This window comes from Pituophis catenifer, unplaced genomic scaffold (genome assembly GCF_029215685.1).
Source record: "Pituophis catenifer annectens isolate HBS135680 unplaced genomic scaffold, rPitCat1.0.hap2 SCAF_3, whole genome shotgun sequence".
NCBI lineage: Eukaryota > Metazoa > Chordata > Lepidosauria > Squamata > Colubridae > Pituophis > Pituophis catenifer.
The window spans coordinates 163,113,520-163,135,280 of NW_027256883.1; the positions used below are offsets into that span (position 1 = coordinate 163,113,520).

Consider the following 21,761-nt stretch of genomic DNA (forward strand, 5'->3'; position numbering starts at 1 on the left):
AAACTTCTAAATGATCTATATGGCCATTAATACATCTTATTATAACAAATCTATGAGAAACATCTCATCTCATTCCATAGTCTATAATATTTAATTTGTTCTTTCAAATTGTGAAATGTATTGTTTTTAGAACTATGATTTGATTTTAGAAAGGGTATTCAGAAAGATTTGATGTGCCCCATTATTTATATTTAAAAATGCAATTTTGTTTGCCCCTTTCTGAACTTTTCCAATTATAACTATTTGTTTTCAGTAAAGATGATCCAAACAAAGGTAAAAAACATACTAAACGTACAAAATATTCTAATAGATTCATTCTATTTTCACTAGAAAATGGTTCCCAAAACTGTCTGCTATTTACCAATTCTGACCAATTTGGAGAATCAGAGATATTAAGTACCTCCCATAAGACTAAATATCAGAAAATCAGTGCCCTGACCCTATGAGGTGGGCATTTACATCTGCACATCCTAAAAGCTAAAAGAGCTGGGAGACCCTATATAATCAATACAAAACTGGAAGCAGCAATACAATCACAATATAATCAAGTTCTAAACAGAACACAGAGGGCGTGCCAAAACAAATGGACTTCTGCTTTTACGTATGTTAAAAGGCCAAACACTGAGTTTATTTGCCACTACAGGGCTCCTATATCAAATGTAATTTATCATTGCCATCTATTATGGCTGTGGATTATACATTATAGATTGGAATTTACATTCATAGCCTCTCTCTGTTGAATTTTGCATTTTTATTATATTATGAATATTATATCTTGAATAGATGAGCTACACATTCTCACCTTGGCTCCTCCTGCAACCTCTTTTACTCTCACGGACGTAGGACCAACTACAGAATACATGCTGGTAGAATTGTTCAGGCATTCCTAGGAATTTTAGGCATCCTCAGGAATAGGAGAAAAGTCTTCTGGGCCACTTAATAGCCAATCACTGCAGCTAGGAGGACATCCATATAGTTTCAATAAATGGTAAGGAATTACTTTATAGTAAACAAGCCCATGGGTCATTCCATATCAATGTCAGCATTCCAGAAAAAAACCCCAACTCCAAGTAAAAACTCTGGTTACCAATGTTCATTGGGGACATGTGTGCATGTTCACACCAAATTTCATTGAAATCCGTGATGGTCAGGCTGGAAATCCCAGACCACTTGACATGGAATGACCCCCATGTGTATACTTTTATTTTAGCTAATAATTTAGTGGTTCATAGCAGAGTTTAGGATTTTTTAAAAACTATATTGCTACACTTCTTTTGAGATGAATCTCTTGGGGATTTACATGCACAGCATTTATGTCTACAATATTTCACTCTCTGAGGCAAAAAGTGTCTTCCTTTCCTTTTCTTAGAACACAAATCTGTTACATTTAAAAAAAGCAAAATTTATATCAAAAGACTACCAAGTTGATTTAGCACTACTAGACAGCATTAAAACAATCAAATTACTAATACATTTCTACATCAAGGCTTGTAAAGCCTATCTGAATTAGATGCAAGTAAGAAGAATTGAGAATGTGAGAATAGTTCACCATTTGGAGTTCTTCCTGCTCTACTATTTTCGTAACTAGTTCCAGGTATATATGAAGAGATAAACTGAAAGTCACTTTCTCATTAAAGCTATTATATATTCTTCTTTCAATCATATAGTATTTATCCATTTTTATTTTCCTGGTAGTGATTTACATAAAATTTTAGTCCGCAATAGCTGAAATCTATGTTCAGAGACTTGTTTAAGGGTATTTCTGTCATTTTGCAGACATCTTTCTTTTTAAGCATCAGACATGATGATTCTAACACTGTTCATTTTGAGGCATTTCCCGAGTTCCACACAGAATTAGGCTAAGAAATGAAGGTGTTTCATCTTTTCTTCCCCAAATCCTTTTGTTTCATTGGTCTGTGATCAAACATTCTTTCTTGGAGACTTTCTAAATTTGATTCACTAATATTCTCATCCAAATCATACATATGGTTTCCTCTTGCTGTAATATTGGGGAGACGAGGAAAAAAAACCTCCACCCTCCACAGTCTCCAAACTGGGCGCCTTCCAGAAGACTTCAACTCTCAGAATTGTCAGTAATAGCCAGTTTAGCTGAGGAGTTATAAGAAATGAAGTCCATAAATCTGGGAATCTGCCCTGACTAGGGAAGAATTTTCTTCCCACGTTTTTTTAAAAAACGTTATCATGATTCCTTTTTCCTTAACTGAAAAGTTCCCAATATTGTAGTCTTCTCTCACAGGAAAACTTCCCTCACTTCCTAATCACTTTAGTTGTCCTTGCCTGAATTTTTAACAGCTTTGCAATAAGATTGTTGACACTGTACAATGACTAGAACTACACACAATATTCCAAGTACAACTATATCATAAATTTATATATGGAATTGTGTAAACCTCCTGGACTGTATTGGTGGAGATGTAGATAAATTAGAATATTTTGCCATCTTTAATTATAGGACCCAATGAGACAATCATTTTGGCTGAAAGTATTTAAAGAAACTGGAAAAATCATAGGACTGCTACAGGTTTATTGTATATATATTTCCTAAGACATATACATAAAATCAATGCAAATACCTGCTTCAGCTATTAGCTGCCAGGAATATGGCAGCTAAATATTGAAAACTTAAAATAAATATTTAACTGAATTGGTGATATTTAAATTATATGAAAGTGTTTTGCCTCTCTTTTCCTAGTGATTAATTTTTAATGTATCAATAATGTCTATAGATTTATTTTCTGCCATCTCCATTTGCCTCAATTCTTTATAGTCTCCCCTTGAAAAAGGACACTTAGGCATGGATCTGTTTTAAAACAGTAAAGACAAAGAACTGAAGTACACGGAAGAGAAAATTATTTAAAAGGATACCTTGGAGCAAATACTCTCTTGCAGAATCAGTAGGACCATGGGGGCCACAAAACTCCATCAGGTACTCACTGATGACAGATAAATGAATGAATGGGAGTTTTAAAATTTGTCTTTAGGACAGGGGTTACTAAGGAGATACTCACTCCAACTTGTTTTGTTTTTCAGGTAATAAAGGGGAATGGGGACAATCACAAATTGCAAAGCAATGGAAGTTTTCAGGATGAAGTGATAAATTAAACAATAACAAGATATTATTCTCTGATAGTATTGACCTGGGATTCTGAAACTGTTTGAATATGAAATTCGTCCATCGCTCATATCTACTCTGTAATACCGCACAGCTTCAATCCTCTTATCAAAGAATCAACAAGAATAAAATGCCACACAAATATTTTTAGTAAGGTTATGGTGCAAATGCCGGGGTAGGGAGGAGACAATCAAAACCAAATAGATGAATGATTAAAAAGTAAAGGCATATTATTGGAGAAACCCACAGTACTGTGCATTGGCAGAGCACATCCATCCAAAGACAGGTATCTGTCCATAATATAAACTCCTGGGGCAGATGTGGAAAAATATCTTCCTACGCCTTTGGGAGCTGTCAGAAGCTAAAGCAATCAATAACGGACTAGTTCTCAGCAGTATAACTCAGCACAGAGGTTTTCCATAAGGGTAATACAATATAACTGAATTATGGGAAAAGATTATTAGGTTTTCAATATCTGGCCCCTTTTAATAGGGCTGAAAACCTTTGGCAGAAAGCTTCTTCATGCACTTAAATGAGCTGGAGGGTGCGGGAGATGACTCCAAAGGGTAGGGTGGTTATGCAAAGTGAATGGGCCATGACATGCAATGGATTGAACTGAAACTACCTGAGGTGGAGGTTGGAGGGTACCTTTAAAAAAAAAAAGAAAGTAAGAAAGAAATTAATGTTAGCCTAGTTTTATTTTTATAGTACTGTTTTCAAGGGCTTCCTGTCTCAAAATGATGGAAATGTTAAATTCAGCAGTGCAGTCAGGAGGATTTTAAAGCATACATAAACACAGAGAGAAAAGAGTCTGGAAATTTTGTGTTGCTGTGAGACCACAAAAGGCTTAACCCTGCTTTAACAGTTGCCCCGAAGGAATGATTATCAGTGCTTTCCCCCAACTCAGATTGATGCAGGTTTGAATGAAACTCCTCTCCTTCATAACCATGGAAGCTGAGGGGTCCTCAGTACTAAAGAATTAACCATCTTTGTACTCAAGCTTTTCAGAACTGTGAACCTTTGGCTGGCTTTGTGCCCTACACTGAGCCACAAACTCGTTTGCGGAGTTTGCAGAGGAAAGTATGTTTCTCTATTTGGGAGTTCTGTACATGTATTTGGCACTTCCAAGAGGTATATTACTCTCTTTAAAACATCTGGGCTGAAGACAATAACTAAAGTGATACAGTAGCAAAATACAAGACTTCTGTTCAACTTCATTGCCTATGTATGAAATCCTGGACTTGGCCACTTGTTGAAAAGACCCTGGGTACTAACTGGATTCTTCACCGAATACCTCATAGCTACACATGAACTGTAGTACAATGTAAATGCCATCAGTTTACCCAAACATGGATTAATTCTCATTACTGTAACCAAGCGGTCTCCAACTTTTTGGGTACCAGGGATTGGTTCTGGGGACAGAGGTTTTTCTGCGGACTGGAGGGGACGTGGTTTCACATGCTGTCTGCATCCTGTGGATGGGGTTTCGCTTGTTTGCATGGCCCGGTTTCTGGCATGCCACAGCCCAGTGCCGGTCTATGGACCAGGGGTTGGGGAACCCTGCTGTAACCTTAATTTAAGCTCTGAAATTGAATGCAAATTCATGTAAAATGGCAGGTTGTATATTTGCAGTTCCACTGTGTGCATAAGTGCTAGAGGATGTTTGTAACAGAATAGCTTCACGCTATGATGCAATTCTTTAGGGAAGGCAATTTGGAAGTTGCCAACTTGCTCTTACAATAATTTAGAATTTATGGCCGTAGGGATACAGCTGAGGTCAACATATAGTTAAGCAACCAAAGGGATTTTACTAGTGACATTAAAACTACACTGCCTGAGCTGTTCTGTGATATGTGATGATAGTCCAGAGAATTTTATCTGTAAGCAGCATAGAAAGATTCAGTTTCTGCAAATCACTGTGGGTACCGGGAACCTAGATGCACATTTGTATGGATCCTGTTCTGAAATGTATCACATATTGATCATTAGTCTTCTGGAGGAAAGGACAACAATATATTCATTTAGATAGCCATATAACTATAAATGTTGTAACTATATTTAGAATCACAACTCAAACTGAAAAACTTTACCTTAAGAGAAAGAAGTTCCTTTTCTAAAGTAGGAAAAGTAGAGAATGGACCTGGCCCTGTTTAAAGTTAGTGGGGAAAAAGGAGACACCCAAACTGTTTCAGAAGTTGCATTTTAAACCATGGCAAAAACTGTAAGGATCTACTCATGATCACTAATGTTGCTTTATATTGCTTTTTTTAATACATATTTTTTATACTTTTGATTTGATTGTTAGCTACCCAGAATTATGTGTCAAGGTGGTGGCCATACAAATTTAATAAATAAAATAACTGTGTTCACACAGCATAATAAATCAAAACAACCCAAACCTAACTAAAACTTATGGAATTGTAACACAAGTATTTGAAAAATATGTGCTATGTTTTAAAGAGATAGATGAAGTTGGTCAACTGTGCTGATTCAACAAACTACCAGAAACTATATCTTAATTCAGTTCCCAGATAGGCAGTGAAGCATGAGGCACAATCAACTCATGGTACTAATTGTGTTGAATATAGTCTCACTGCCCTATTCAGAAGAGTTCTCTCCATTTGAAAGCAGGGCAAGGATGGTTTTAATGAAGGTTGGTGACTCAGGATGGAAAGCATTCATTCCATTTTGCTCAAATTGTTAAAAATCAGATTGCATATGATTCAATCCACTGCTTACTTCATAATGACCCTGCTAATTATAGCCAATTAGCCAACACCTAGAAAAGCAATACTTCAGACTGAATGTCAGATCTAAGATGTCATACTCTTTAAAGAATTTCAATGCAAGGGGGAAAAGTGTTCTTGACAGATTAGAACTACTTGCAATACAAGTTCCTACGCTATTTGGAATGTTTTCATTACCGAACTAACAGACCGTGATCCTGAGTCACAAAAGCATAGCACAAACACTATGTTTGCTTGTGTCAGTGCAAATAGAGGTACTGAAATTGACAAATGGATTAGGCAGACAATTTCTGATTGTCTAAAGAAATTCTTTGGCCTGCTGCTTTAAAAAATACTCTGAATCCAATCTGCCTGCAAAAGTCCTCTTCCACTTGTGTCTGTGGAAAAAAGAATTACAAAAAACTGATTGTACGGAATGTATTTGGGTCAAGATAAAAATCGTTGAATATTAGCATTGAAATGGGATTTCTTTTTCCAAATTAATTAACTAGCATGGAGTGAAAAAAGGATGTTTCTTCTATGGTATGTAGATGTAATTTCACATGGAATATATCATATATACAAGCTTATATTTGAATGGATGTTACAATGACTTTTCCCATGCAACATGACTAGTCTGGTTGTATAAAGCATCAATTTACCTGAAATCCAGCCAAAATATCATAAAAACAGTATGTAAGCTTTTCGTTTATTTAGGGCTCTTCATCATCTGAGATAACAAAGCAAGCAGGCTGAGTTTCTTCATTGTTTCATGGTTTTTTTGTTTGTCCAACTGAATAGTGCCAGAGTGAAGACTTTGCTTATGGTTGGTGACAATTTCCTTTCCTTTGTAAATTTCATGTTAAATCAATAGATTTCTACCCATGTTGCTAGGAAGGTGTCCTGTGGAACTCAACAACAATTAAATGTCTATGGAGATTTTCAGTCATTCAAGGTCATGGTTGTTCCAAAGGTGCTTTTTCAAGAAGCAACTGGACTTTCTGGTTTTTCTTTGAAGATATTTCACTTCTCATCCAAGGAGCTTCTTCATCTCTGATTGGATGGTGGGGAATGGAAGGATTTATACTCGTTGCAAACAGCTGGTCATTTGCATTCTTTTAGCAGGTCATTAAGGTCACCTGGAGGTTTAAAATCACCTGCATTTAAAAGGCACAGGCCACTCTTTTGAAGAGTGTCCAAAGTTCACATTTTGGACAGAGAGGTTTGAAAGAGGGGTTAAAGAGGCCATCTATGTCAAAATTGAACAGCCCTCTCTCAACAGAGGGGGAGGGATACAACATCATTTCCAATCTACAGTCCTTTCAACAGTTCCAAGAACTGTTTGCACCACTCAGGTGACCTTGATGACACAGATAAACCTCCAGGTGACTTAACAACACAGTAAAAGAATGCAAATGACCAGCTGTCTGGTCATTTGGAGTATAAATCCTCCACCATAACAGTCAGAGCTGATGAAGCTTCTTGGAGGCATGTAATAAACTGACCATCCCATACAATACCTTATACAGCAGGGCTGTCAAACTCCTGGCCCGTATGTGTCATCTGCTGGCCACGCCCACACCTGGTTTAGCAAAGAGGGAAAAAGTCCCGATATGTCACGTGACGCTACTGTGACGTCATGAGTTTGACATCCCTGTTATATACAGCATAGGTACTGAGCAGAGTGGTTTCTGCTGGCTCTGAGGCAGGAAGGGAGCTGGGTTGATGTAATCTTCCAGGGTTTTACATCCCTCTCAGTACCTATGCTACTGAGAGGGATGTAAAACCCTGGAAGATTACATCAACCCAGCTCCCTTCCTGCCTCAGAGCCAGCAGAAACCACTCTGCCCTAGGCTTTGCTGTTTTTATAGCAAGCCCTTACTATGCACCCAGAATATTCTGTGCTGTGCTCTTCTCTGCACAGCTTGAATGCACAACACTCAAAGGGAGATGCTCGTTGTTCTCTCAGCTGAAGTTCCAGCCCTGTTAAACAATGTGAAAATCCTCCTCTAATTGAAATGCACAATCATTACTAACACACATACACACACATTTTCTTTCCCATTGTAATGCCAACTGGGTTTTTAAAAAAATCTTTCAATATATGAATCAGCTGCTTGCCTATTTATTATATTGACCAATAGATGGCAGCAAGCACTTGACATTTTATAACTCTTGGCTGCTCTCTAGTGGTTGTCTGGATTTGGACAGTCATTGGATAAGTAGCACTGAATAACTGGATTTTCAGTAAAGGGGAGGTTCTGGGCATCCATGTAAGTGATGTAAATTACCCAAAAAATATTATGTGAAAAGAAGAAATAAGGAACTGGGGATCCTGGGGGAACCAGCTATTGGGAAGAACATTCCCAGTCAGGCAAGCTTTAGATGAGTTATTTCTGTAAGACTTCCAGTTATATGCATTAAGGCAAGGACATCCTAATCAATTTCAGGGCTTCCTAGTCCATTTCAGCCGGAAAGCTTCATATTCTCTTGGGTAACCAGACAACCAAGTGGTTTAAAAAGGGAGGAAGAGGGCAAGTGGCTGTGGTAGCCAGGGTTCTGATCTCCCTCACAGCTGAGGGATAGAAATACAGGTCAGGAACCAGATGGAAGGGACGGTCTCACAGGAAACTAGAAGAATCAATTGCCAACACAGATCATGTCACTTCAGCACATTATACAATGCCAGCATACAGCTTCTGAAGTATGAGAACAGAGAGAGAGAGAGAGAGAGAGAGAAAAACACTTCCCAAGACATTCCCAGGTTGCCTCAGCCATGGCTAGAAAATGCTATAGCGGTGATAGCACACAGAAATGTTTTCTGCAAACAGATAGTGGTCTTCTTCACCCCAAGGTAAGGTTGCTGTGTGGGAATTTGTGACATGGATTCTTTTGGATTTATCACTATGAAATACAATTGTGAGAACCTGTTATCTATCCTATGATGCAATTAATAAGATGATATTGGATCATATATGCAAAAACATCAATCCTGGTTATACTGCAAACCAGATACCATATTCAGCATTTGCATATGTGTAACAATCTGGGGTTCTTAATTGCTCCAAAGAGAGATATTTAGGTTGCAAAATATCTTATTGTTTGTATTTTGTTCTCAGACTCTTATCCCAACACTGAGATCAAAGGTGTTTTTTCAAGAGGCAACTGGACTTTCTGGTTTTTCTTTGAAGGTGTTTCACTTCTCATCCAAGAAGCTTCTTGGATGAGAAGCAAAACACCTTCAAACAAAAACCAGAAAGTCCAGTTGCCTCTTGAAAAAGCACCTTTAGGACAACCATGATTTGGATGACTGAGAATCTCCATAGACATTCAGCACTAATGATGTTACCTAATTTGGGTAATGAACCATCTGCAAGAAAGCAAGCAAGCTCAGAGACCACTAAGGACCCTCCATTCCAATCCTGAAGTACAAATATTCTCCTTTATTCTTATCCCATCTTTCTTCTAAATCAGTGTTTTTCAATAGCATAAACTTTAAACTGCCTGGACCTCAACTCCCAGAATTCACCAGCTTAGCATTCCGACAAGGAAATTCTGGGAGTTGATTTCATACATCTTAAAGTTGCTGAGGTTGAGAGCTTCACTCAGAACATTTGAGACCCATTCCTCCATATATTTTTTTAACAGCAGCAGTCCTGTGAGGTAGGTTGAGTCAAAGGTCTAAGCTTCCATAACTGGATGGAGGGAGGCTAAAACCCAGGAGGTTTTTCCAGTCCTTAGCAACTTCCATCCTCACCTCTAAACTCTATCAAAGAGTTCAGTATTAGCTCTCCATGCAGAAATACTTCATATGTTTCCCATAAGCCCTAGATCCATGTCAGTTAGTGAATTTGTAATACTTACTGGAATTTTAAAATGAATTTGTATAACAGTAGACTTCTGGTATTACAAAAGCTCCTTTCATTCGGCATACAGTAATAAACAGTGTTTTAGTGCGGGTTTAATAGCCCAGGAGTTTTTATACTTCCCCAAATACATGCTTATTTCATTATTTGCGAATAGGTCGTCTCTCACAGTTCATTACACAGCACAATCTAGGTAAAATATTCCCTCGAATTAAGTTTGTTGGAGCCTCACCAAGCAGGCAATCTTTGTTAACATATGAAACAGCTGTAAACTCCTTCATGTAACTTAGAACTCCTTCATCCCACTGGAGGCAACTTTCCAGATCTTTCCTGGCCGAGACACAAGAATTAAAGTAGAGCCTTCTTGAGACTAGGAGAATCCATTTTTATTTGAAGGTAACAGGCTTCCACTTTTTTCACATGCAGCTGTTTCCACCAGAATACATGCAACGCTGAAAACAATGGGGTACTCAGACAAAGCAGCTCTTGAGGATCTAGCTCTTACCTTGAAAGCCTATCCCGCAAAGTTGATTGACAAAGTTGATCCCCAAAAATTGATTGATTGTTCTCTATCCCCTCACTAATCGCATGACTACGATATGGGAGCCTAGCTTCACTTTTATTTGGAATGGAATACAGTCACTCCAGGAATTCTTTAAACCAGTCACACCAAGTTGCACATCCAGGGGGTGGGGATGGGGGTGGGGGCTAATGAAGGCCCTTCTTCCGTTTCGTGTAACTACAGGTGAGATGTTCCCGAACCTACGAGCCCCGCCCCCTACCTGTCAGCTCCCCGAGACCACGCCCACGGGCTCGCCCTGCAACTTGTGCACGTGCGTGCGTGCGATCTCCTCGTTCTTATTTGTGAAACGTGCGGGGGGGGGCGGGGGGAGGAGGGAAGGAGGGTCGACCGCCACGAGCTTTCGAGCCTGACCCCTCCGCAAAACGGAGAGCGATATCCGAGCTCGAGACGGACTCCCCCAACCTCGTTTCGTTGCGGTTTTTTTTTTTTTTTTCTTCCTCCCACAAGTTCCCAAGCAGCCGCCCGCGCGAGCCCAAGGTTTGCCGGGGCAGAAACTTCGAACCGGCGGCAAAGCAGCCGCCGCCCCCTGGCGCGCCACCTTCGCGGCAGCTAACGCGCCGAGAAACTTGCCGCCGTCTTACTTCCAACGGAGCCCCCTCTCCACCTCCCGCCCATCCTCCTCATCCTCGTCACCCGCAAACCCCACCCATTCCTCGACGACCGCGCCGGCCTCTCCCACCCCCACCCCCCGCTTTTTTTTTTTTTTTTTTTTTACCTGCAGGAGACCGTGATCTCCACTTTGGTGGCCGGGATGCTGCCCGTGAGGGGGTCGAAGTCCTGCACCGACGCCATGTCCTCGAGTTTGTCCAGAACGTCCTCCTCCATGGGAGAGAGCGAGAGCGAGAGCACGGGAGACCGGCGCCTCTCAACAAGTCGCCGAGCGCGCCGGCTAGCCGGAGAAACCAATCCGCCACTGAACCCTAATCGTAGCCCCGGCCCAGCGGGCGGGCGAGCAGGCGCGCTCTCTCCCTGGCTCCCTTGGACGGTACGTGTTTCTTCGCTCAAGCGCCGCGGTGACCCACGCACCAGCCGGGCGTGAAGCGCTGGCCGCGGCGACGAGAAGCCGAGCTTGGAGAGCTAATCTGAGGTAGCGCGCGCTCTCTCTCCTCTCTCGCCACGCACGCCGCGATTTGAGAAGGGGGAAAAAAAGGGGGGGGGCTTTCTTTCCCCTCAAGTCCACGGAGGGAGATTTCAGTGAAGCTCCACCTCCTTCAGAATCAAAACGGCCGGCGGGGCGCCTCAGCCCAGCGCTGCTCCTACGGCAAACAGGGGAAACCCCCCCCCCACACCCCCCGGGGAACCTGTTTCCCCGCCGCACACCCTTTCTGCGCCGGGGCCCGGGGGAGCGTCAGCCTCGGAGGGCTAGGAAGGAGCCTTCGCAACCGCAGGGCAGCCGCTGAAGCGCGCGGGGATTTGGATCCGCGCTTCTCCAGGGGGCGGAGAGCGAAGGCTCTTTTGTCTCTGGTGCAGGTGCCCGTGGCGTGGCGTCTATCTTCGGAGTTGCGACCTTCTCCCAACCGGGGGCCCCGAGTCCTATAGTCCGAGGGCACCGGGTCGGAGGAAGCGGTTTTCCTAGCATTTGAAAGTATGCGAACTGGCTATAAGTGCCGTAGCTTTGTGGGATGCGATTTGAAGGAGACCTGGAATCCGAGACTGGGCTGCGGCCAGGGAAGAAAAGAGGAATGAGTGTGGCGAGCGTGAGAAGGAATGCATTCCGTACATGTGTGTTCTTAGGACAGTCGCACACACACGCACGCGCGCACACAACTCACACATGAGCGGGCCTAAGCAGACCAGGGCAAGGCACAAAGGTTCATATATAGGACATAATCAGCTTTCTCCTGTGTGAAGTTTTTGGGAAGGTATGAGGGTGAAATCATAAAACAAGGCCATTGGGAGAAGCTCATGCCCTTCATATGCAGAGCAGGAGGCATATATGCTAAACTCCACTAGAGTGGTTATACCTTATGTGCCTCCAGGGTATGTGGATGTTTTGTTTTCCTTTTTCTTGTTAAACACCTTAAAACAAGTAATTATAATTTCCAACCACCTGACTACGCAATGCAAGAAAGGTAATAGACTGTCACAGAGCTGCCCAGCACCATCCAGACTAAATGTCTGTCAAAAAGCAAGAAATAGATGTAATATGCAAGAAAAACATCAAGAAAGTGAGTCAAGGCACAGACCATAAAAGGTAAAGGTTCCCCTTGCATATATGTGCTAGTCGTTCCCGACTCTAGGAGGTGGTGCTCATCTCCATTTCAAAGCCATGACTAAACTAAGCACGGAACGCTGTTACCTTCCCACCAAAGGTGGTCCCTATTTTTCTGCTTGCATTTTTTATGTGCGTTTGAACTGCTAGGTTGGCAGAAGCTGGGACAAGTAACGGGAGCTCACTCCGTCACGCGCGGCACTAGGGATTTGAACCGCTGAACTGCTGACCTTTCGATTGACAAGCTCAGTGTCTTAGCCACTAAGCCATTGTGTCAATTACATATTTTATGATGAATATGCATGTAGAAAATTGTTTAGAAGCATTTGCCTATTTTGGAGATGCTAAAACACAGAGAGAGAAATGCCCAAGGCCAGGGGTGGAGTCCAGGATCTCAGCCACAAAACCTAGCAACCTTCAAAGCAGTGTGTGAAGCTCAATCCCACTTCACTTCTACTGTACATACCCCCTGGTCTATAAGGAACTGAGTTGGTAGATCCTAGCTGTGCCTAGCAAAAGCCACAAGGGGCAGATTTTCCCAACACATGGGCCAGTGATTACATGTATGCCTGGAATACGGAGGAGCATGAATTCAGGTGTATATATAAGTGTGAGCTGGAGAAATTAGGAATGTATATTAGAGAGTGACAACATCCCCCCAAGTGTCTAATGTGGGGTTGTTGTTGTTGTTTTTAATGGATTGAAAAGAGTTGTTTAAAAGTTGTTTTGCTTTCCTTGGTCAGAGGAATGTTGGTTTTTATTATTATTGTTATGTTCTTATCGCTGCTGTGAGCCACCCAGAGTTATGGCCCATAAAATAGGCAGCCATATAAGTCCCATAAATAAATAATATTACTCATATTTGTTGCCCAGGAATAAGATAATAATATAAATGGCAAGCATGCAAGCAGAATTTTACAAGATAGGAAGAGAAGAGGGCTTTGTATCAAGAAGTGCTCGGATTTAGAGCGTGGAGAGAAATATTCTGTTATTTTTCTTGCTCTGCATAAGCAAGTAGCCATATTAGAAAAAAGCAACAGGATAAAGATTTAGCATATTCCAATACTCTGACTCCGCCTTCTTTTTATTATCATAATATTAGGTCATATTTTTCATGTTCTGTTCACATTAGCCTAATGTAACCAAACAGCAGCCTGTGGGGAAAAAAAAGTTTGTGAGTGATATAAGCAATATTCATCTGTCCAACCCACAATCACAAAGAAAATGCCTTGAGCATATATTTGACCTAAATAGTTGAAAACAATTTCATGCAAGACAGGATTTTTTATAAAGGGCTGGTGAGTAAAGAAGAGTATTTTCAACATTTTGCAGGTAAATTGTCATTATTTTTAAAAAATAATTTGAGAATGTGTTTAGTTTTCCTTCCTTTGCTTTACATACTGCTTAGATTTTTAATATTGCTGAATCACAGGACAGAAGTCAGAAATGCCGATGTGTAACTCTTTTCTATTAGAAATGATCTACCACATGTTTATATAATTCAATCATAGTTTGTTAAATTTCCATGTAAAATAAAACTAACAGTTTTAGCAGACAAACTGGCTATCAAGGATTTTTTTATTATACTGGCAACAAAAGTAAAACTGACCATCATGTCATCATGACTGTAATAATACATTTTCAACCTTTTGCCAAAAATTTCAAGTAAGGGGGAAAATTTGCAAGGTTTCATCTGTATCAAATTTTTTCAAAAGGCAACTGGACTCCCCCCCCACTTGAAAACGTTTCGCTTCTCATCCAAGAAGCTTCTTCAGTTTAACTGAACTGAATTGAAGAAGCTTCTTGGATGAAAAGTGAAATGTCTTCAAGGAAAAACAAAGAAAGCCCAATTGCCTTCTGAAAAAGCACCTTTGGGACAACCATGACCTGAGTGACTGAAAATCTCCATAGACATTCTCCCATTGTATAACATGTCTCTTAGGATCAGCTTTCTTTAACCAAGGCAACTTGTTGTTTAAACATAATCCCAGAGCAAATGAATGAATTCACAACTTTTGAATACAGCATTTGCCTCATTCAGTAGCATATGAATCAACTAGTGTAGTGAGACATTGGCAGTTATCTTCTGTCCATCTAAGCTATTTTAGTATTTGCTCATTACACGTTTATGTCTCTTCAACCATTTAATTCTAAGCAGTCTAAGCAAAGCATAATTTTAAAAGTTATCAAGATTATAGAATATAGAAATAATATTCCCAACATATGTTCAATATCTTAATAAAATTGCAATAAAAATCTTCACATAATAGCAAGGACAAAGATGGTACACCCCTCCTTCTCACATTGGTGTCTTCCTCCAGTTTTAAAACCACACTCTTCTTCCAGTCCAGCTTCCCTCAATATATACTCTGCATATAGATTAAATAAATAAGGGGAGAGTATCTCTCCTTTGCCAACCTGAAGTCAGTCTGTTTCATCACGTTCTATCTGTATTGCTTTTTGCTGACTGTGTACAGGCTTTGCATGAGGATAATACGATGCTCCAGGATTTCCATTTTTCCAAGTGCCTTCCACAGCTAGATATGATTGACACAATCAAAGACGTTTCTATAATCAGTGAAGCCCATACTGACTTATTTTTGGTATTCTTTGATGTTCTCAATTATTCAGTGTGCCTCAGCAATAATATCTTGTGTTTTTCATTCTTTTCAAAAGCCACTTGGAACATCTACAATTTCCCTCTCCGTGTAGGGTTCTAATCAGCATTGGATGAACCTAAGTATTCAGCAGTCCCTGTTGCTGTTGTTAAATGAGGATCATAGGTCATTAAGCAAGAACTTCTTTGTAACTTCCTGACAGCTTCCAACAACCAAAGTCAATGGGAAGCCAGCAAGAAGTTGCAAGTCCCAGATGGCTCACAAGCAGGCTAGCAGGCAGGTAAGTAGATGCTACCAGGTGAGGGAGAGGCATAGGTGGCTGCCGCAATATACACACATGATTTCAGATCTAGGGATGGTTGCTGCCAGGAGGGGAGGGTGCACAGGTACCCAGCAAGGTGTGGTACTAGGATAGCAGGGCCAGGGGAGGCTTACTAGAGCAACTTGTGACCTTCCTGTCAGCTTTCCCATTGACATTGCTTGCAGAAATCCAGCAGACAAGATCCCAAATGGCAATCACCTGACTGTGGGACATTGCAATAGTCATAAGTACAAACAAGTTGACAAGTGCCCAGATCATGATCTCATGACTGTAGGGATGGCGGAACAGTCAGAACTTTGAGGACCAGCTGTAAGTACCACTTGTTTAGTACTGTTGCAATTACAGTCACTGAATGAGTGGTCACTTAATGACCTACATACAATAGTTTGTATCCTCTGTTGTAGGATGTAAACTACTTCAGTCTGTTTCCCACTCATTCTCCAAATTTGCTGGCATAGCTTGGTTAGAACTTGATTTCTTTCTCTTGCTTCTATAACTATTCTATCAATTCCTGTAGCCTTCTGACTTGATAATGACCAGCGTGCTAATCGAGCTTCATTTTCTAGTATTAGGGGTTCTTGTGAGATATACCTTCTTAGTTATCTTGGATTTGACATCTCTACTGTACAGAATTTCAGTATACTCCTCCCATGTTTATTTGATCTTCTTTGAATCAGTTATAGTACTATCTGTCAATTGACATCCTTTACTATAACAATTTAAACAAGTCAATGCTGAAACTTCTTTCTGAGTTCAGAGATCTTTTGAAAGACTTTCCTTTTTTTCTAAATCTATTTCCATCTTTGATGTCTTACAGATGTCATTGCAATACTGCTTCTTGTGTTTTCTAATAGCTCTCTGAAAATCTTTATTAAACTCTTTCCTGAGATCTTTGTCTTTCTTGGCTTTGGCTTCTCTTCTTGGCAATCTCCATCATTTTTTCCGATATCGAGTTTGCTATCTTCTGTTTCTCCATTTTTGGCAGTCTCCTGTCACATTCACAACTTCTTTAAATAAATTGCACACTTCCTCTGCTTCTCTATCAGTGAGGTTCAGGACTTCAAAACAATTTTTGATGTTCCCCTTGAGAATGGTAGGTATATGCTCAAGATCATATTGTGGAAACTGATTGGCTTACTGTTTTTTTCTTCTTTAGCTTAACTTAGAACCTGCATATGATCACTTTGTGATCTGTTCCTGTCAGCCCCTTCCCCCCACCCAAGAAAGATATGTGGTGATTCTTCCACACAACTTGCCACAAAAGTGCCAGGTTGAAACACTCCTCTCTGAATCTACCATAAACTCTGATAATTATTATGGATGGACTGTCTTCACCCTCTTTCTCTTGCAAATATCTAAATTGAGCTGTCTCTTATTCCTCTGAAATGCACCTTTTTATTCCTGGGAATCCAGACTACTACATTCCATCATATTTCCACAGTCAAGATTTGGCCATGTCTTTGATGCTGTAATTGAGCACCTCCAACTCTTTTTTTGCAATAATATAGTCACTTTGATTTCTATGCATTGAAGATGTCTACATATACAGGCATTATTTTGATTGTTTGAAGACAGTGCTAGCAATGAAGAATCATTGGGTGGTAGGAATTGGTAAATTGTTCTCCTGCTTCATTTCAGTTTCCTAAATCATATGATACAATTACATTTATTTTCTTAATATTTCCAACTTTGGCATTCCGGTTTCCAAATGATAATCAGCACACCTTCTTTCTCTGTTCTATTAATTTCAAACTGAACTTGATCATAAAACTCATCAACCTCCTCTTCTCCTATGGATGGAGCATAAACTTGGACAATCATCCTGCTAAATAGTTGTCCACCAAAGCCAATTAATATTACACATTTATTGACTGCATTGTAGAAGTACAGTTCTTGCTATACATTTCCTAACTATAAGAGAAACGCCATTCCCTCTTTATTGTTCATGTCCCAAGTAATGATCAATGTGATCTTCTGACTGAAAGTGTTCAATCCCAGTCCATCTCAATCAACTGATGCCTAAATTTCAACGTGTAATTGATTCAGTTCACCTTTCGTTGTGTTGGCCTTTCCCATGATCATGGTTGTTACATTCCCACTGTAATTCTGTCTTTATAGCTTTGGATTTTCTTTTTCTGCATGGCAAATATCAGCAAGGTATACTAAAAGGTTTAAACTAGGCATGTCATAAATACTATTAGTACTATGGAAAACCTTCAGCTCTTTCTCAGAAGCATTTTGAATGCCATCTGATCTGAGGAACCCATCATTTGGTACTATATTGTCAATCATTTTATATACATGTGGTTTTCTTGGTAAACTCCAATACCATACCTTTTCCTGCATGGGACAAAAGGATTCCTTTGGAATCATCCCCTTCCAACATCTTCCTTTATCACTATTGCCCTGTATATGTATTTGCTTGCTTTAGCCGGGCAGTGGGGTGACTTTTGCTTGGATTATTCTGAGAGTATGAACTCCTGGCATACACTCCTGGAGTTTTTTGCTCATAGCACTAGCACTAGCACTAGCACTTAGACTTATATACCACTTCATAGTGCTTTACAGCCCTCTCTAAGCGGTTTACAGAGTCAGCATATTGCCCCCAACAATCTGGGTCCTCATTTTACTGACCTTGGAAGAATGGAAGGTTGAGTCAACCTTGAGCCTGGTGGGATTCGATCTGCCAAACTGCTGGCAGCTGGGATCAGCAGAAGTAGCCTGCAGTACTGCATTCTAACCACTGCACCACCACGGCTCATCTCTCCCATCAGAGTGAGGCAATACAGCCTTCTCGGATAAGGGACTAAAGATAGAACTTTTATGAAATTGTCTGTGGAAATAAAAAATAATTTACAGGTAATCCTTGATTAATGACTGTAACTGGAAACGGATTTCCAGTGGTAAATCATTATGATCATAAGTTGAGGCATTCACAACCTGATATTTTTTTCAGCAGTCATTAAGTGAATCATGATGGTTAAGTGAATCTACAGTTATTAAGCATTCTTCCAAATGGACAGTTTTTGCTGGAAACTGGTAAAAAATACCACATGACTGTGGGACTCTGCAACAGGCCATAAAGACAAGTTAGCAATAGCACTTAGTCTTTTTCTAAGCGGTTTATGGGCCCTCATTTTACTGACCTCGGAAGGGTGGAAGGCTGAGCCAACCTTGAGCCAGTTAGGATCGAACTGCTGGTAGTGGGCAGAATTAGCCTGGCTGCCAAGGGCCTAAAATGCAGTCATGTGGCCATGTGGGTGGGTGGGTGGGGGCATGACATTTTACAAAGGCCAGAAGTGAAGCACTTATGGCCTTTGTAAAACAAAAGGCTTGTTCCTGTGCCATTTGTAATTTCATTAAGCAACTGGTTGTAAGTTGAGGACTACTATATAAAAATTACACTAAATGCTTGTAAAGCATTTATAAACTTACTCTTAAGGTAACACAAATGCTTCATTTAAAGCTGAGTAATGACATTGTTAGTGATTAATTAATTGTAATTGCTAATCTACCTAAAAAATGTGGCTGTCATTCCATGCATTACAGAAATTAGTAAAATAATTAATTAGAAATTGGCACTCTATTGAGAATTTTGGAGGGTGGATGATATATTACAAAATGTATAAAATCTCTCATTAAACTCTATAATCATTCCTCTAAGATTACAGTACTGAAAACATTGAGAAAAACATAAGAAAAAATACTTTTCCTTTAGTCCTGGCATAAATCTCCCCCTTTTATTTTACAATAATCATTCAGTGTGTTGGATATGAGTTACATTAGAGAAATAAGTACTCTCAAAGCATAGTTTGTGATCTTCAGGGTGCTATTTTAAAAAAGAGAGATTGTCTTCTGAATAGACTGTCTCCTATCCCTCTTAAAAAACAGCTTGGATATGCAGGAGGCTGGTTTTCCAAAAATACTCTGTATGGATTCAGCCTGGTTAGAAATGTTTCACTGCCATATATCCTTAGAATATAGTTATAGATTAAGGGTTTTGCTTACTTTTCTAATGTATTCCTTCCATGTAGCAAATAGAAAACACTGTTGCAATCCCAATATAGATAGTAGCAAACAAAAGTTAATTCATATGCCTATGAGGAAACTCACTTTTAAATGTGTTCAATTTATTGTTCACTTCCAATGAAAAGGTTTTATTTATATAGTTGCAATCTTCTTTGTTTATTTATTGTATAAATTAAAAATTATTACAATAATTATTCTTAGCCAATCCAATGAAACCATTAGTTTTAATAGCTATCACACAAATTGATTTATCATTTTAGCACAGCACAATATCACAAAGAATGAGAAGCCCTATTTTAGGGGTATAGTTTGATGATCTATTTGTAATCCACATTATGTCAACATTTTTCAAATTAATTACTTCAACTTTTCTAATAAAAGCTATTCTTTTCTATTATAAATTCATCAGTGTATTACTTTCTCATGGATCTTCATTAAATATGTATACTGATGAATATTTGTTGTTCGTATTTCATAAAAAAGTTTAATTTTGATAAACAAAAAATTATCATGCATTACCATTTTATTGGTGTATGTCAGCTTGATTTAGAATTGATCAGCAGGAAATTCTTTGTTAAATTGACAACTTCAGTGTAAGACAATGTAACTGACAACTTCAATGTAAAATTAATCCTGGATAATTTGGTTAACCAATATTTTGTAAAGTGCTGAACCATTCAGTACAAATTGACACAGGTGAGCCTAAATTATAATAACTTTTTGGATTGTCTATGGAGATTCTCAGTCATCCAGGTCATAGTTGTCCCAAAGGTGTTTTTTCAAAAGGCAACTGAACTTTTGTTTGTTTGTCCATGAAGATGTTTCGCTTCTCATCGAAGAAGCTTCTTCAGTTTAGTTCAGTTAAACTGAAGAAGCTTCATGGATGAGAAGCGAAATATCTTCAAGGAAAAAAACTTTGGGACATTTTTTAAAATTATATTTGATATAGATGAAGATTATATTGTAGAAAACCTTGCTATTTCCCCCTATTTACAGCCTGTTTGCTTAGGGAGGGTCTCTCCTGAGCCTCTTGCTTTTCCCACTATGCAGCTGTGAGTTATATTCCCTCATATCTGACTGTTCCCTAGACAGTATCTCTTCACCTGGTCTCCTTAGGCTATTACAGGGTTCCAAGAATCTGGGACAAATAGTGTGTGTGATAATATAAAACGACGGGTCATATTTCAACACGAGAAGCCATTTTTGAACAGACAGCCTATATATGCTGATATGAATCTCCTTGAAATACATTGATACCTTGAGAGTGGATGCTGTATCTGATTTCCTACTATTACTGTATCTTGACTTCAAGATTTTATGGTTTGTAAAAACCCATTTCTTAACATCTAACTAAGAAACTGTGATGGAACATTGCTTGGAAAGAGAATAAAACAGTGTTTCTCAACCTTGGTAGCTTGAGGATGGGTAGACTTCAACCCCCAGAATCCCCCAGCCAGCAGCACTGGCTGGGGGATTCTGGGAGTTGAAGTCCACCCATCTTCAAGCTTCCAAGGTTGAGAAACACTGGAATAACAGATGTTTATCTGTCTAAATTCCTCTTGGATTACAGGTAGGCCTTGCTTATAATCATTCATTTAGTGACTGACGTGACTTATGATGGGTTTTCACACTTAACAACCATTGCAGCATCCCCATGGCTGTGTGATCAAAATTTGAGCGCTTGGCAACTGGCATGTATTTATGACAGTTGCACTCTCCTGGGTCATGTGACGGCTATTTGTAACCTTCCCATCCGGCTTCCAACAAGCAAAGTCAATGGGAGAAGTGAGATTGGCTTAACAACCACAGTGATTCACTTAACAATGGGACACAACTCACTTAACAACTGCCTTGCTTAGCAATGGAAATTCTGAGCTCCATTGTGGTCTTAATTTGAGGATTATCTGTATTTCTGCTTTACCCCTGGCTATATAAACAGGAGGCCAATGAAAATGTAAATCCTGTGTAAAAGATATTTAGGAAATCAGCAGACAAATGGCATTTTGAAATAATCACTTTTTTAAAAAATTGCAAAATACATTTGCATGGTAAGATTTAAAATTGAAAATATAAAGTACAAAATTCTACTGATTAAAAACATTTAAAGAATCCATTTAGTACATATAGACACTTTCAAAGAAGTGTTTTTTCCAATTTTTTTTTACCAACTTTTCTATATTGTGAGGACATGCATTGCATTTCCATTTCACATCACCAGTTGTTCTGGAAATAAATGTATTCACTCTGATTAGGTGTTTTTCCACAAAACCTG

The 21,761-nt window shown here is 39.5% G+C and overlaps 1 protein-coding gene across 2 annotated transcripts in view; it reads right to left on the bottom strand.

The window, feature by feature from the left end:
• LOC139314136 (copine-5) overlaps positions 1 to 11,133 on the bottom strand; it is a 130,280-nt gene extending 119,147 nt beyond the window's left edge. Inside the window, exon 1 of one of the 2 annotated variants that reach the window (XM_070939669.1) lies at positions 11,024 to 11,133. In XM_070939669.1, coding sequence (XP_070795770.1) covers positions 11,024 to 11,133 — 110 coding nt within the window. The remainder of the gene's footprint in view (positions 1 to 11,023) is intronic. The other variant, XM_070939670.1, reaches the window with a different exon arrangement.
• Positions 11,134 to 21,761: the final 10,628 nt, after the last annotated feature.